Source organism: Lacerta agilis, chromosome 5 (assembly GCF_009819535.1).
Source record: "Lacerta agilis isolate rLacAgi1 chromosome 5, rLacAgi1.pri, whole genome shotgun sequence".
NCBI lineage: Eukaryota > Metazoa > Chordata > Lepidosauria > Squamata > Lacertidae > Lacerta > Lacerta agilis.
This window is the reverse complement of record NC_046316.1, coordinates 51,612-66,768: the sequence shown is the minus strand read 5'-3', so window position 1 is coordinate 66,768 and position 15,157 is coordinate 51,612. Positions and strand designations below refer to the sequence as shown.

General features: G+C 44.0%; 1 protein-coding gene across 2 annotated transcripts in view; it reads left to right on the top strand.

The window, feature by feature from the left end:
* FAR2 (fatty acyl-CoA reductase 2) overlaps window positions 1–15,157 on the top strand; it is a 79,954-nt gene that overhangs the window by 51,958 nt on the left and 12,839 nt on the right. For both annotated transcript variants that reach the window (XM_033148219.1, XM_033148220.1), the window contains exons 7-8: window positions 11,017–11,135; window positions 12,669–12,736. In XM_033148219.1, the coding sequence (XP_033004110.1) occupies window positions 11,017–11,135; window positions 12,669–12,736 (187 nt within the window). The remainder of the gene's footprint in view (window positions 1–11,016; window positions 11,136–12,668; window positions 12,737–15,157) is intronic.

Below are 15,157 nucleotides of genomic sequence, written 5' to 3'. Positions count from 1 at the left end.
CTCTGTTAAATGCTTTAAATAAGCATACTATTAAACAATTTTATTAATGCGCCATCAGTCTTCTTCCTCTGGTCTCCTGGACAAAGTATCAGCCACGATGTTTAAGGTCCCTTTTACTGTCTTGATGGTAAAATTATAGTCTTGAAGTTGGAGGGCCCATCGCATTAATTTACTGTTGTTGTTCATTGTCCTCAACCACTGTAGAGGTGAATGATCTGTACATAGGGTGAATTTCCGGCCCCAAATATACGGCCGAAGTCGCTGCAAAGCCCATATGATCGCCAGGCACTCCTTCTCCACTGTGGCTAGATGTCTCTCTCTCGGAAGCAACTTCTTACTGATGAAAGTGATCGGGTGTAGGTCATCCCCCTCGCCAGGTTGACAAAGCACAGCCCCGAGTCCCGTATTGGACGCATCGGTATATAAGGTGAACTCTTTCTCATAGTTAGGTGCCACGAGAACAGGTCCAGATGTTAAAGCACCTTTTAAAGCATCAAAGGCCTGCTGACACTCAGGTGTCCACTGCACTTTGTCTGGCTTTGTTTTCTTGGTTAAATCTGATAAAGGAGCGGCTATGTCACTAAAAGCAGGTATAAACTTTCGATAATACCCAGCTAGACCTAGGAAAGCTCTAACCTTCTTTTTGGTATTAGGTGTTGGCCATGTGGCAATGACACTCACTTTAGTCTCTAAAGGCTTTATCACACCTCCTCCTACCATATGGCCTAAGTATTTAATCATGGAGCCCCCATGTGACATTTACTAGCTTTGATGGTTAAGCCCGCCTCCTTAATTCGTGATAACACTTCTTTTAAATGCTTCTTGTGATTCTCCCAAGTTGAACTATATATGGCAATGTCGTCAATATAAGCCATGGAGAATGCTCTCAACCCGTTTAGGATTTTATCGACCAGCCTTTGATACGTGGCTGGTGCGTTTTTTAATCCAAATGGCATGACTGTAAATTCAAACAACCCTAGTGGACTCCTGAAAGCTGTTTTTTCTTGGTCTCTAGGGTTCATTTGAACTTGATAATATCCCTTAGTTAAGTCCAAACAGGTGATATATTGACATTGGGCTATCACTTCTAAGAGGTCATCTAGACGTGGCATGGGGAATCCGTCTGCCTTTGTCACATGGTTCAGTTTTCTATAGTCCAAACACACTCTCAAAGAGCCATCTAGTTTTTCTATTAGTACTATGGGGGCCGACCAGGGGCTTTCTGATGGAATTATTATTCCCTCCTTCAACATCTCCCTGACCTCTTTGCTCACTTTTTCCACATACTCCCCAGTTATTCGATAGGGGTTTATTGCTATTGGCTTGGCATCTCCAGTGTCTATACAATGCACCACTCCCTTGGCTTTTCCTGGGGTGTTACTGAAACTACTGGCATATTCTTGCAGGATTGTGAATGCTTCTTTCTGCTGTTGTGGGGTTAGGGTACAAGCCATTTTTATTTCCTGTAGGGTACATTTTTGCTCCCCTGCCCTCTCCCAGCATTTTATCTCAGACTCTTCCTCATCTTCCCTTAAAGCATACAACGTCCAGCATTCAGATCGCAAATATGGTTTTAACATGTTTACATGTACTACTTTCCGCCCTTCCTCCCCTTTTTGGATGACATAGTTTACTTCACTCATCTTGGATACTACCTTATAAGGCCCTTCCCATGCCAGTTGGATTTTATTTCCCTTAATGGGTCTCAACAATAACACCTCACTGTCTGGTTCAAACGTTCTTACCCTGGCTTTCTTATCATACCAGGTCTTTTGTTTTGTTTGTGCAGCCTTGAGATTTTCTCCAGCTATCTCCAGTGATCTTTTTAAGGTGTTTTGCAAATCATACATGTAATCTAGCACTGTTTTGGGATCTTGTTCTGGATTGTCTTCCCAATTCATTCTTAGCAAGTCTAACAGCCCCTTAACTTTTCGTCCTAACAAAAGCTCGAATGGACTAAATCCGGTGCTCTCTTGGGGTATGTCACGATATGCATACAGCATAGGTTGCAATTTCTTATCCCAATCGTTAGGATTGTCTGCTGCATATGCCTTGAGGATTCTAATCAGTGTCCCGTTAAATTTTTCTACCAATCCATTACTTTCTGGATGATAAGGCGTAGAAGTTATATGTCGGATCCCACACATCTCCCACAATCTTTTCATCAAACGTGAGGTGAAAGAAGATCCTAAATCTGATATGAGTTCACTCGCAAATCCAAATTGGCTCATATAATTTAATAAAGCATCAGCTACTTTTTCAGTGTCTATGCTACTCAATGGGATTGCCTCTGGATACCTAGTCGCAAAATCAATAATTGTAAGGATATAACGATTTCCCCTCTGTGTTGCTCTAGGTAAAGGTCCTATTATATCCAGACCCAGCCTCTGGAAAGGTGTGGATATCACCGGTAAAGGACATAACTTTGCCTTAGTTTTATCATTGCCTGTGCCCCTCCGCTGACAAATGTCACAAGCTTGACAATATTGTTTAATCTGCTTGCCCATGTTTGGCCAATAAAATTTTTGCCCCACTCGCTGTTTGGTTCTGGTAATCCCCATATGCGCCCCAAAAACGTCATGCGCCTGCTGCAGAATCTTCTCTCTGTAGACTTTAGGGATCACTAGCTGCCTTTTAATCTCACTTCCCCCTCTAGTTGGTCCAACAAGGACTTCCCGATATAATAGTCCATTGCTCACGCAAAACCTTTCAGGGTTCTCAGGGGTTAAAGGATTAATTGCCTGGGCTGCCTCAAAACACTTTATCAACTCAGCATCACCTTTTTGTTCCTGACCAAAGTTAGGTTTTATTTTACTTCTAAAAGGAACCAACAGGGCTTCATCTTTCCCTTCACCACCCTCCTTTGCAACAGTTGCCATCTCCTCAGAGTTGCATAACTGCTGACTCCCTGTCGAGCGTGTCACCACAAACGCACTCTGTACATGCTCTAGGAGATCCCATCCAATTAAAACTGCAGCGGGAATCTCCTCAGATACCGCCACTTCCCACCTTCCTGACCAGTCCTTATATGTTATATGTACGTCTGCCATTTGTAGAATCTCAGGGTGTCATGAAATTCCCTTTATTTTCACTAGCTTGCCAGGGATTATGTTAGTGGGACTAATCAAGCTTGAATGGACAAGTGTCAGTTGTGATGCTGTATCTTTTATCCCCACAACTGTCTTCCCTTCTACATGAATAAATTCCCCAGCCTTCCTTAACAATTCATGGTTATATGAAATCACATAACAGTGGGCTAAAGTATCGTGAGCTTCGGCCACAGCCTCGGCCTTTGGAGAAGCTGCGGTTGCCATGGTAACCTCACTAGCTTGAATGGCCTCAGCGGACTTGATACAATAAGCCTGCTTCTGGGAGTTAACACTTGGAGTTTTATCTGTCTTATGCTTACACTGATATCCCTTATGTCCAAATTGATTACAGACCCAACATTTAATTTCTTTGGGGTTAGTGTAATTAGGTTTCCTCCCCTTATCTTCACTACTACTGGTGCTGCCAGTTGCTCTTTCTTTTGGTTCACTGAGCACTGATCTGTCTCTTTTTTCTGTTACTGAGGTAAAGTTTCCCTTCATTGGCTGAGTTTTGCTTTTGGGAGTCCCCCAATGTTTCCCGCCAAAATTTGGTTCGTCGAACTTATGGTCTCTAATTTCGTTTATCTGGTCAGCTAAATCTGCCGCCTCCTGCAAAGTAGCAGGGTGTCTTTCTTTAATTAAATATTTGAGATGACTGGGTAGGGTATTGTAGAATTGCTCTAACGCAATCACCTCTTTGATCTTGTCGACTGAATTAGCCTCCTCCTGCTCTAACCATTTATTTAAATAGTCGCAGGTTTTCGCTCCTAACTGAGCAAATGTCTCTTCCTGCACTTTGCATACACTGAGAAACCTTTGCCTCAATTGCTCCCTTGTTATTCCAAATCTCACAAAGACCATCTTTTTAAAAACTTGGAAATCTCTAGACTGGTCTAAGGGTAGTTGAGAATAAATTTCTGTCAGCTTTCCGCTGATGCGGGCCCTTAATATTGGCATTTGATCTTCAGCTGACATTCCAAAATCCTGAATAGCCCTTTCAAAAGCTAAAATGTAAGCTTCAGGGTTGTCAGTGTCCCTATATTCAGGGAATCATTTTAAATCTATTTTGTTAACGGTTTGAGGTGTACTGTTGTTGCTGTTATTTTGATTGCTCAGAGCTGACAATTCCATCCTCTTCATTTCTAAATTATATTGTCTCTCTCCTCTTTTTCAGCTTGCAATCTCAGTTCGTTCTCTTTTGCCTCAGCTTGCATTTTTCTCTCTCTTTCTTCAGCTTGCAATCTCATTTCTAATTCCTTCAGTTTATATTCTTGTTCTAACTTCCATTTCTCAAACTCTTCTGAGACATTAGAACTCATTCCCCTTGAAGGATCTATGATAGAGGCCTCAGTACTGATTTCCTCCCCTTGGGAAATCCCATTCTCCTCCTCAGAGCTTTCGCCATTAGCACTTCTCAGAGCAGTCTTAGATTTTCTAGGTGGCATCCTTAGTTATTGGTGGGTGGTTTTACTTCACCTTTAATATGGAGAGTTTCAGTTAACTATTTTGTTTGGCTTGGGTTTATCACTCAGGTCACAAATACACGCCTAAAGTTACCTCAGAACTTTCTCCAGCGCCCTCTCAAAACCAAACCCTTTTGCCCAAAATAGTCTAGAGTATAACGTACACCTGGCTTCCTCTTACAATTCTTCACTATTGGAATAATCACTTCACACCACAGGGCTGAGTAACTCTCACAGAATTCTCCCTTTCCCCTTCTGGTGTTTGTGATCCTCTCCCTTACAGAATTGTAAAGTTGCCTCCTTTTACGTTTACTCCCTTGTCACACTACACTCACGCCTTTTCCACCCTTTCAAATTTTATTCGTCCCGCCGCTGCCACCACTTTTGTTGCGGTCACTCTCTCAGACCTGAGCAGCACCCCCCGACGTTTAACGGTCTATTGGTAACTGCCCCAACAACATATGGTATTTCCGCTGCCACCAGCCAGTATTCACTCTGGCAAATGAATAACTCACTTCAGATTCAGATTTTGGTAAAATAAAACATAAGTTTCTTTATTGTTGTACAAAGCGTAATGGTTTCAAATGACTTGGTGAAATGTTTAGTATAACTGTATGGTTATTCAGATAAGTATATTTCAACTCTCAACCTAGTATTCCAATAACTATCCCTAATTTATTATTATCCTGTTTATTATTCACTCTGCTCTAGCTCTGCTCATTGGCTCTATCTCCCTCTCTCTATCCTTCCCTAACTCAACTCAACTGTCTAACTTCTAACCTCTAACTGCCTTTTCTATCCTCTCTAACTGTCATCCTTCCACACTCTAATTGCCTGGAGAGCTCCCATTGGTCAAGCTCCTCCCTGCCAAGTTAACCCTTGGAGAACCTTTAGGGGTGAACGCCACAGCGACCACCTTTCAAGGAGGGGCTAGCACGGAGTGTTAGGAGGTCGAAACCATTTATAACAATTTCCTCCTCCTCCCAGGTTTCCTGTAATAGGATGATGTGAAACAAGTTAATATATGCCAGAAATTCGGGGTCAGATTTTTTCCCACGCCAACCGGCAATGTTCCAACAAAGAACCAATAGCGGACAGTTTCTATGCTCTCCAATTAACTGTCATTTAGGGCAGTGTTTTTCAACCACTGTTCTGTGGCACACTAGTGTGCCGCGAGATGTTGCCTGGTGTGCCGTGGGGAAAATTGAAAAATTACTTTATATATAGTCAATATAGGCACAGAGTTAAATTTTTTAACATTTTCTAATGGTGGTGTGCCTCGTGATTTTTTTCATGAAACAAGTGTGCCTTTGCCCAAAAAAGGTTGAAAAACACTGATTTAGGGGGAAAGATAGTGTCCTTAGGAGGCTGGGAGGGCCCCGCGAAGAAATCGGTTATTTTACTTTGTAGGAGTGGCTCTAGTGGGGGCCGCACTGGCATAGAGTTCAAGGAGGGATAGACAAGCTGATGCAGCCGGACATTCCCTCTATTGGGTGGAGTTTCTAATACAGACAGGTCACACGCCTCCATGATGTTAGGGGACGATGTGTGGAGGGCCTCCAAGTGGAGCCGTTGGTCTTTAAGGGATTGTGTATCAGTTCTCGCAGGGATGGCAGAGGCAGGCCCCCTAGTAGGCAAACCAGATGAGGTTGAGGTGATCTGGTTTATATGTCCTGCAGGATCTTCAATCAGCACAGTGTTAACTCTCAGCACTGGGACATCATCCTCCTGTGTTTGTCTCGGTATCAAAGGAGACTGTAGATCTGGAACTGCCTCTGGGGCTAAGCAAGGAGAATTCACTAATGCATCCGCTCTTTGTATTTCGGTTGGGTAGGAGGACTCCAGTTCCAGCATAGAAGAGTAGGGTGGCAATGATTTATTAAGAGAGGTGGGATTTTGAACGTCATTCTTCGGCTCGTTTTCCAAGAGGGATGAATGTAGATCTATTAATGGTGGAGATAGGTGTCCAACTTGAGGTATGGAGCGAGGATCTGTTTCCTGGAGAGAGGCCCTGGCACCCAGCAAGGGTGTCACACACTTTGGCATAGGGCTTTGAGGGATTAACTCATCCATTTCCATATAGCACGGTTCTGCTGAACTGGGATGATTGATGCTCATAAACGATTTAGTATGGAGGATGTGCAAGAGCTGTTGTTTAAGTGAGTCCAGCCTACAGATTATTTCCTGTTGTTCAGTTGTTGGTAGCTCACCAAAAGAGGCGATAAGACATCTTTCCTCCGGGGGTGTCCGGTGTTTGTCCTCACAGCTATGATTCTTAGCTACTACAGTGGAAGCATGGGACATGGATTGTTGCGGGACATACGTGTCTAAGGTAGGTGGCTCAGGGTCCCGGATTGTATCTGGGATAGTAAATGAGGAGGTCTTATCGGGTGATCTATCGATTAGGAGTGGTTTTATCTTGGAATCGGTGAAAACTCTTGTTGGTATAATGCCGCAACTTGCCAGGAATGCTTTCCGCCTGATGGAGATAGAGGGAATCCTTGAGGAATAAAAAGCAAGCATTACTTTCTGGTGCCTGCGCTGATAATTCAGTGGTAGCACTGCAATAAGGTCGACTTGTGATGACACAATGTTTAGAAGTTTGCTTAGATGCTCTTTAACACCACGCAAGGTACCCCACCATGGAGACCCATCCCAGATAGTGAGGCATAATTTCCTTGGTTGCAGAATCAGCGATTGGTGGGTCAATAGAGGATTAAGTTGAAACTTAAAGTTATCCAGTTCCTTGTTACTCGAAGGGAGGTATCACTGTCTGCCTGGATCACCTGTTGCCGCAGATTGGGCTGCCTTCGGTGGAGGGATAACAATTTTTTGTTGAAGTTTGCAGAATTGTGAGGATAGCCCATCGAGTCTTTCAAAAATACAGTGAAGAGTTCTGATTATTAAATGGAGCTGTTCCCAACTAGTACAATCCCCCCGTTCAATTTCTGGACCTGTCGCCAGGGGGGATCCATCCCCTGTAGCTTTTCCATTTACATTTATAGTCTGTGGAGTATTCAAATCCTCCGCTAGAGTAACCACTTCGTTATCGCAGACATCTTTAAGGGGAGAAAATCTGTTTTTTATTGGCACCATGAAGGTCAGTTTACTAAAAGAGTCCTCCAATTTAGCTTGTTTGGGAGCTGGTGCTGAGACTGCTTCCTCTGGGTCTCTACTGCGTTTACTAGTAGGCGTCATAATGAAGTGGGAGGAAAGCCAGAAGGACGAGAAGGACGAGAAGAGAGATAAAAGCCCAACTTCATAATACCAAAAACAAAGCAAAGAAGGGAGTTGACGAGTAACGGCTATCGGCTGGCAGCCTGCCCAGGGTGTCTCGTGGAAGCTTATAAGAGATATCGGTAAAATCCCATGGGAAGGTAAGAGTAATGTGTAAAATTAGGGAATTAAAAGCCATTTACTTCCCTGGAAGCAGTGGGCGATAATTATCGCTCGTGTTATCTCAAGAGCTCCGAAGCCTGCTTGTTACGCTGACGCCATCTTCCTCTCTCGTAGATTTAATATGAAGATTTACTGATGTACCCTGTGGGTAAGATAAATTGTGAATTAAAAGGAATTCACCTGGTGCTTTTTTAGGCACCACTCCCAAAGGAGAAAGGTGTAAATCAGAATATGAAAGGCTGGGAAATGGTATTTATCGAGCCACACCTTCAAGGTGGGCAGTCCAATGGGAGTGTTTGCTAAGGTCGTTAAGACCTCATTTAACATCTCTTGCTGCTTGAGGAGAGGCTGACTTCTGTTCCTGCTGAAAGCCTCACCTCGCCCCTCGAAAGGGCCGCTTAACCCCACAGGAAGTGGCAGGATGATTCCCAGAACATTTATCGCAAGCGTGGGAATATTTACAACCCGGACGCTGGCAGGACCCTTTGTTATATTCCCAAAAAAAGAGATGCTTGGCAGGCTTCTTTGCATCCTGCCTAGGCCTCTGTTGTTCCATGGGCTTATTTTCGAAGTGTGGAGAGACGTAAGTAGTCCAAACATCAAGATCCTTCCAATCCCAACGGGCTGAGGGGATCTTGGCTGCCCTGCGCAGAAAATGCTGGTCATTGGCAATGGCTGCCACCTCCCCGGCTATAGTAAAAGCTATACGCACCAAGGACAGATAAATCCACAGGTGCAAACTTCCTTTTGGGTAAGCTGCTGAAATCACCCCTGCAAACACCTGAAAGGCATCAAGTCATTTTCCGAAGGACATCTCCAGCTTACTGGAGCTTGCCTTTCCTTTGCCTGAGGCCACCACCTTGTCTTTGTTGGGGCACTTATCCGGGGGGAAGAAGCTTAAAAATGTCTATGTAACACCCATTAAGAATCCTGTTTTGCATCCTGGAAGACAAATGAGCACCAGGGATTATGTTCCTTACTGAATTGGTAGAGACTTTAACGTCCTTTGCCGGTGCACCATCTATGCATTCCAAAGGTAGGCCGTACCTTGCCCTGTTTGTGTTGGCTCTCCTTAACCAAGCCCACCTGGTCAGAAGCTCCCTTGCCATGATCCCAGCACAAGCCAAGGGCCACATCAGACTCATCCTCAGAGGTCTCGGATGACGTACCAGTAGAAGAGGAGGAATCGCCATCCCTGCGTCTCTTGGCCTTGCATCTGAAATGGCTGCTTTTATACCTCTTGCCTCCCGAAGAAGGGACTCTAGGCATAGGGAGATGCTCCTCAGAAGACTGGATGCTGCAGACCTCCATAGGCGGGGGGAACGCACCTGCAATGAAGGAGAAACAGACAGGTGCAAGGAGCTATGCTGGGAAGAAGCCCCTCCCCACCCGCTGCACAACCTGAGGGGCCAGCCCCCCAGGCCCCGGGGGTGTGGACTGCAGGCGAGGCAGCTCCTGCTGGGCCGGTCAGCGCCTTGAAGCACCCGTGCTCCCAGCCCTAACTCGGGGGCTAGCTGGAACCAGAACACTGGGCTGTTGGAATTGGAAAAATAAGGCCCCTGAGGCATCCAAAGCCTCACTCCCTTCACTTGTATCGGAAGGGGCCTGAGGCTCATAAACTGTCAAAGACGTCGAGAGGCCAGGCTGTGGGACAGGCTGCCTTCCGAACTTGTTGGGCCAGAGACTCAAGCTCAGTATTGAATCTTGCCAAGGTCGCAGGGTCTGACACAATACCAGTCATAATAGACCACAAGTGATCCAGCGTATTCTGTGGCAATGCATGCACTGGAGCAGAGTGGAGTGCCTGCGACAAGCCTCTAGGGGGCAAAGCCTGGCTCAGATTGCATTTAACTGGCACTGTAAAAGCAGGGAATTTACTTATAAAAACTTAAAATTGCCTTAAATTTAACTGCGCACTCAAAATGGCGTTCACGCCAAAACAAGATGGTGCCCGCAACTAAAATGGTGCTCCTGCCAAAACTGGCCTAGAAGAAAGGTTCAAAAAATGGTGCGCGCCCTGGCGCAAACCCGGGGGGGGGGAGGACTCAATAAACTGATGAAATTTTGCACCCCGGAGCCCTCCAACCAGCTCTTACAAGAGGGAGCTCTCAACTGTAACTCAGATCACTTGAAACGCTCTACAAAGAACTCCATAGGCTAACTCGCGGTGCAGGAGGCGGCAGCTGCCGGCCAGCCAGTCCCGGCAGTGGCAAGCCCCGGAGGCCCAAAGGGCTGAAGTTCCATGGGGCGATAGCCCCTTAACAAACAAGGGGAAGCAGGGAAATTAAGGGGGGAACTAGTGGAGAGGCAAGGGAAGGAAGGGAAATATCAGAATGATCACCGTAAAGTCACAGGTGAATCGGAGTCTCTCTGAGCAGGTGGAGAAAGCTCAGGTGCACGTGCATTGGCTTAAATAGGTCCCTCGATGCCCTTTCCTTGTGTCCCATTGGCCAGATTGCTCCCAGCATCAAGGGACCTACTAATAGGGTGTTGTGGCTATCCAAACATTCCCACCTACAACACAGCGTCTGGTTGCCAGGTCACACCCCAACACGTGCCTCAGTGAGGGTGGACCTGATTAGTAGTAGTAGTAGTAGCAGCAGCAGCAGCAGCAGTAGTAAAATTTATATACAGGGGAGGTCTTTGTAGCCTCGCTTATTTCCGGTTGAAGACAGGCCAGAAAGCAAACCTTGCCTGTTGCCAGTTATTCCCCACCCCCTTTAAATTGGTTGATTGGTTGTTTTTTGCTGCTTGGGAAGGCAGTGGCGAGAATGAGGAGAGGGTGGCCATTCTTCATGTGGGTCTTTTTTGCTTTCCTCAAGAATATGCTGGGGTGTGGGTGCACAGTTCCTTTGCATGTAATCATGGATGATTTGGAAAACCAATACAAAATCAGAATGATTTTCAAGGCAAGGCAAAGATAATTTACTCATAACTATCAACTTTCAGGTGATGAAAGTAGTTCTCCATTTTACTGAAATCTCGATCTTATTTCAGGTGCATTGTCTCTGCACAGTGAAATTATACCACAAAATTTGCTAACTAGCATCTTCTCCATCCCACAGACTGGAAAGGGGATTGCACGGATTGTAAAATGCAACGAAGATGCAGTTGCAGATATCATTCCTGTAGATATTGCCATCAATTTGATCCTTGCTGCTGGATGGTACACTGCAGTTCAGAGGTAGGACTGATGTTTTATGATGGACTTACATGGACAAATAGGTTACTGAGATTCCCCTTCTTACTTTATCTCTTTTTTCTTGTCTTTCTTTTTCTTTTCTTTTTTGGTTTGGTCTCTTATATGATCTTTATTTTGGATGGCTCTTGATTAGTACTAACTAGATGTATGTCTTAACATTTAAAAAATTATGTTTTGATAGATGAAGACATGTACAGGGAGCTGACAGAGAGAAAAGGAAGGGGCCTGTATGAAAGTGGTTTTCTCAGGGCGTGAAACAGAGGAAGAAGAAGCTCTCCCAGGTGGGAGGTGGGAGGATTCAACTCTGTATGTGTGAAGATAAAGATAAAAGGGTGGCCGAAGGCTATATAGATATATTTAAACTTTTGTGTCTTCTGAGTATCCTATGAGGATTATTAATGTGCTGTATTTTCTTTTTCTTGTTAGTTCTTTCTGTCTGATACATTGTTTTCTATTATTCCCTTTATTTTAGTTGGAATTTTATGGTTTATTAGGTTGAAAACCTTTAATAAAATACTTTTTTTAAAGAACCGATGTTATGAACATGCATTCTAGTTTCTATCTTCCCTTGTGAGGTAGGAATGCTGAGATATGCATTTTCTGTAGCTAGTGTGCTTATGGTACCACCACCACCACATTTGAATATGAACATGTGAAAATTCAAACTTCTCATTCATTCGTTCATTCATTTTAAAATATATATCTCAGCCTTCCTGCCAGAGAAGTCCAGGGCGGCCAACACAGTAGCCTTTTAACAGTACAATACAAATAAAATAACATCATACAAAAATTTAAAGGGGAAGAAGAGAGACCTAACCAGCTGTTCTTCTAGCAATTACATAGCACTGGGCAGAATAGTTGTGGGATGAGATCTGCAAATAAAGCCTCATTACTCAGAGCCAGGTTTCTAATTTGAGACATTTATTACATTATTCAAGAGTAAAATGTGTGAGAAATACTCAGTTGCACAGAAATAAAAAATGAGTGATATTTTCTGACTAGTCCACCCACAGGCCACACACCCCACCAGTCATGGCTCATGCCCTTCATCGCTTTTGCCTGGGTGGAAAGTGTCTTTGAATTGCAATTATGCTTCTTGGTTGCTTGGATGGAGGGTGTGTGTGTGTGTAGAAACATCTGGTTTTACTACAATTTAAGCTATTGTACCAAAGTAAGAGCCATGCCCATTACATCAGGTGTGGGATGGCATCTGCCCCAGCAAAGATGTGCAACATGCCGCATTTCTGCATGAGTCACTGCTCTGGGCTGGGCTCCTCCTAAACTGTAAGATTGGTGATTTATGCAGAAGTGCACGGGTATTTGCTATTTAAAAGTAAACCTTTGGGATGTAAAAGTTCCTCTAATTTTAAACCTCCCTTTTAAAATTCAGTAAAGAAGCATGACAGCTGTTAGAAATTTAGGAAATTTAGAATGATAGCCATTCGAAACCAAACAATACTGTGGTTTTTTTCTTTCTCCTCCATTTCATTCTTTCCCTCCTTGCTTATTTTTCAGGCCCAAGTCACTGTTGGTATACAACTGTATAACAAGTACCATCAACCCATTTTCCTGGGGAGAAATGCGTAAGTTTATTTTTTAAAGTGCAAGGTGGATTCCATGAAAATCAGAGGTTTCAGACATGGCACATATTTGGTGGATTCTGCCAATGCAATCCTGAAAGCTTGCCCTGGTACATCCACAGTTAAAGGCCCCGTTATGAATTACTCTGATTAACCCTGTGGCCTTCTGTCTCTTCCTTTATAAAATTAAAAGCAAAGAGCCCCAATGTTTTGGCAACTTGAAATTTTATGTTGTGCTCCATTGCTTGTTCCAGAACAAGCACAGTCACAAACCAGTGGTGAGAGAGAACTCAAAGTCCAAAATATATTGTGGTTTCTGATTACCATAGGGGCAGGTGATATTATCTGGCCCTGCATCCATTCCCCTCATCTTGTATGCAGTTCACACCAGTGATACCAAACAAGCCAAGCCCAACCATCACAGGAAAGACACTCCTGAGGCAGTGGTGGGATGGTGTCATGACTGCATCAGAAGGCGAGAGCCCTCAGAGCCTGCCTTGGAATACCCTCCTGCTCTGAAACATCTGATACAGCACCTCTGTGGCCTGAGGAGGTTGCATTGCTGCCCTTTGGTTCTTGAGGGTCAGTGGAGCCATTGACTGTTAAAATAGGCAAGGTCTCTTTAACATCTGTGGAGGCATCTGTGGAGCTAGCCAATGAAACCGAGCTGCAGCTCAACCTAGAGTTATGTGTTGTTACTTGCTATGGGACACACACACACAGTCTTTACACACAGACAGACAGACAGTCTTTCTGCTTGGCTCATCATCTGCTGAACAGGGTGTCACTTTCACAGTTGCTACATCAATGGCTTCTCCTTCATGGATCACTGCCTTGTCATGGTGAAGGGGCTTGAATAACTCAGAGAAGCTATGAACTATGCTGTGCAGAACCACCCAAGACAGAAAGGTCATAGTGGAGAATTTTGACTAAATGTGATCCACCTGGAGCAGGAACTGGCAAGCCACTCCAGTATCCCTGCCAAGAAAACTCCATGGACAAAGACAACAGGCATATAAAAGTTATGACGCTGGAAGATAAGCCCTTCAGGTCGGAAGGCGTCCAGCATGCTACTGAGGAAAGAGCAGAGGACAAGTACAAGTAGATTCAGAGCTGATGAAGCGGCTGGGCCAAAGCCGAAAGGACGCTCAGTTGCGGATATGCCTGGAAGCAAAAGTAAAATCCAATGCTGTAAAGAAAAATATTGCATAGGAACCTGGAATGTAAGAACCATGAACCGTGGTAAGCTGGATGTGGTCAAAAATGAGATGACAAGAATAAATATTGACATCCTGGGCAACAGTGAACTAAAATGGACGGGAATGGGCAAATTCAGTTTGGATGATCATCATATCTACTACTGTGGGCAAGACTCTCAAAGAAGAAATGGAGTGGCCCTCATATTCAACAAAAGAGTGGCAAAAGCTGTAAAGGTAAAGGACCCCTGACAGTTAAGTCCAGTCCCGAATGACTCTGTGATTGCGGCACTCATCTCGCTTTACTGGCCGAGGGAACCTACGTTTGTCCACAGTTTTTCCAGGTCATGTGGCCAGCATGACGAAGCCGCTTCTGGTGAAACCAGAGCAGTGCACGAAAACACCGTTTACCTTCCCACCTATTTATCTACTTGCACTTTGACGTGCTTTCTTTCTTTTTTTAAATCATTTTTATTAATTTTCCAATAAAAGCAGCCACTTAACAAATCCATCAAATCATGATCATAATCCAATTAAAAACAGAAAACTAAAATAAAAAAAATCAAATTACAATCCAAATTATTAATTAATAATTTTTCCAGGCTTCCCATAGTCTGGACCTCTGAAGTATATCTCCAATATCTTTGTTCCTGCCTTATTCTTGTTCTCATATTTTCCACATTCCGATCTTAACATTTTAAAGTTCTCCATCCCTGGCTATGTGATTCTCAATCATTTCAGAAATCATATATCCTTTTATCCATTAAGTACAGCTTTATTTGTGTGTGTGTGTGTGTGTGTGTGTGTGTGTGTGTGTATATATATATATATATATATATATATATATATATATATATATTCAACTGTCTATTTGCCGGCGCAGCTTTTCCTGACTTCATTCCAATCTTCCAATCCAGGCTGTTGTCCAATATCATTTGAAGTTTAATGACGCAGCAACTCCCAAGTTGTTAAATTACTCCAATCCGGGCTTTCATCCAAACCTGTTGTTTGAAATTTAATGACGCAGTAACTTCCAAGTTAAGTTATTACAGTTCATAATGATTTCCCATTGCTAAATTGTTGAGCATACTGTTTGCAATATGAACTGTATTCCACAGATATAAGTCATTTGGCGATCGATCAGCTTTCCCGGAGACCACACAATCTCCCCCTCTGGGCCCTAGAAGGGGGGTTGCTGGACATCCATTTAGCCTTGTCTCTCGCTCAT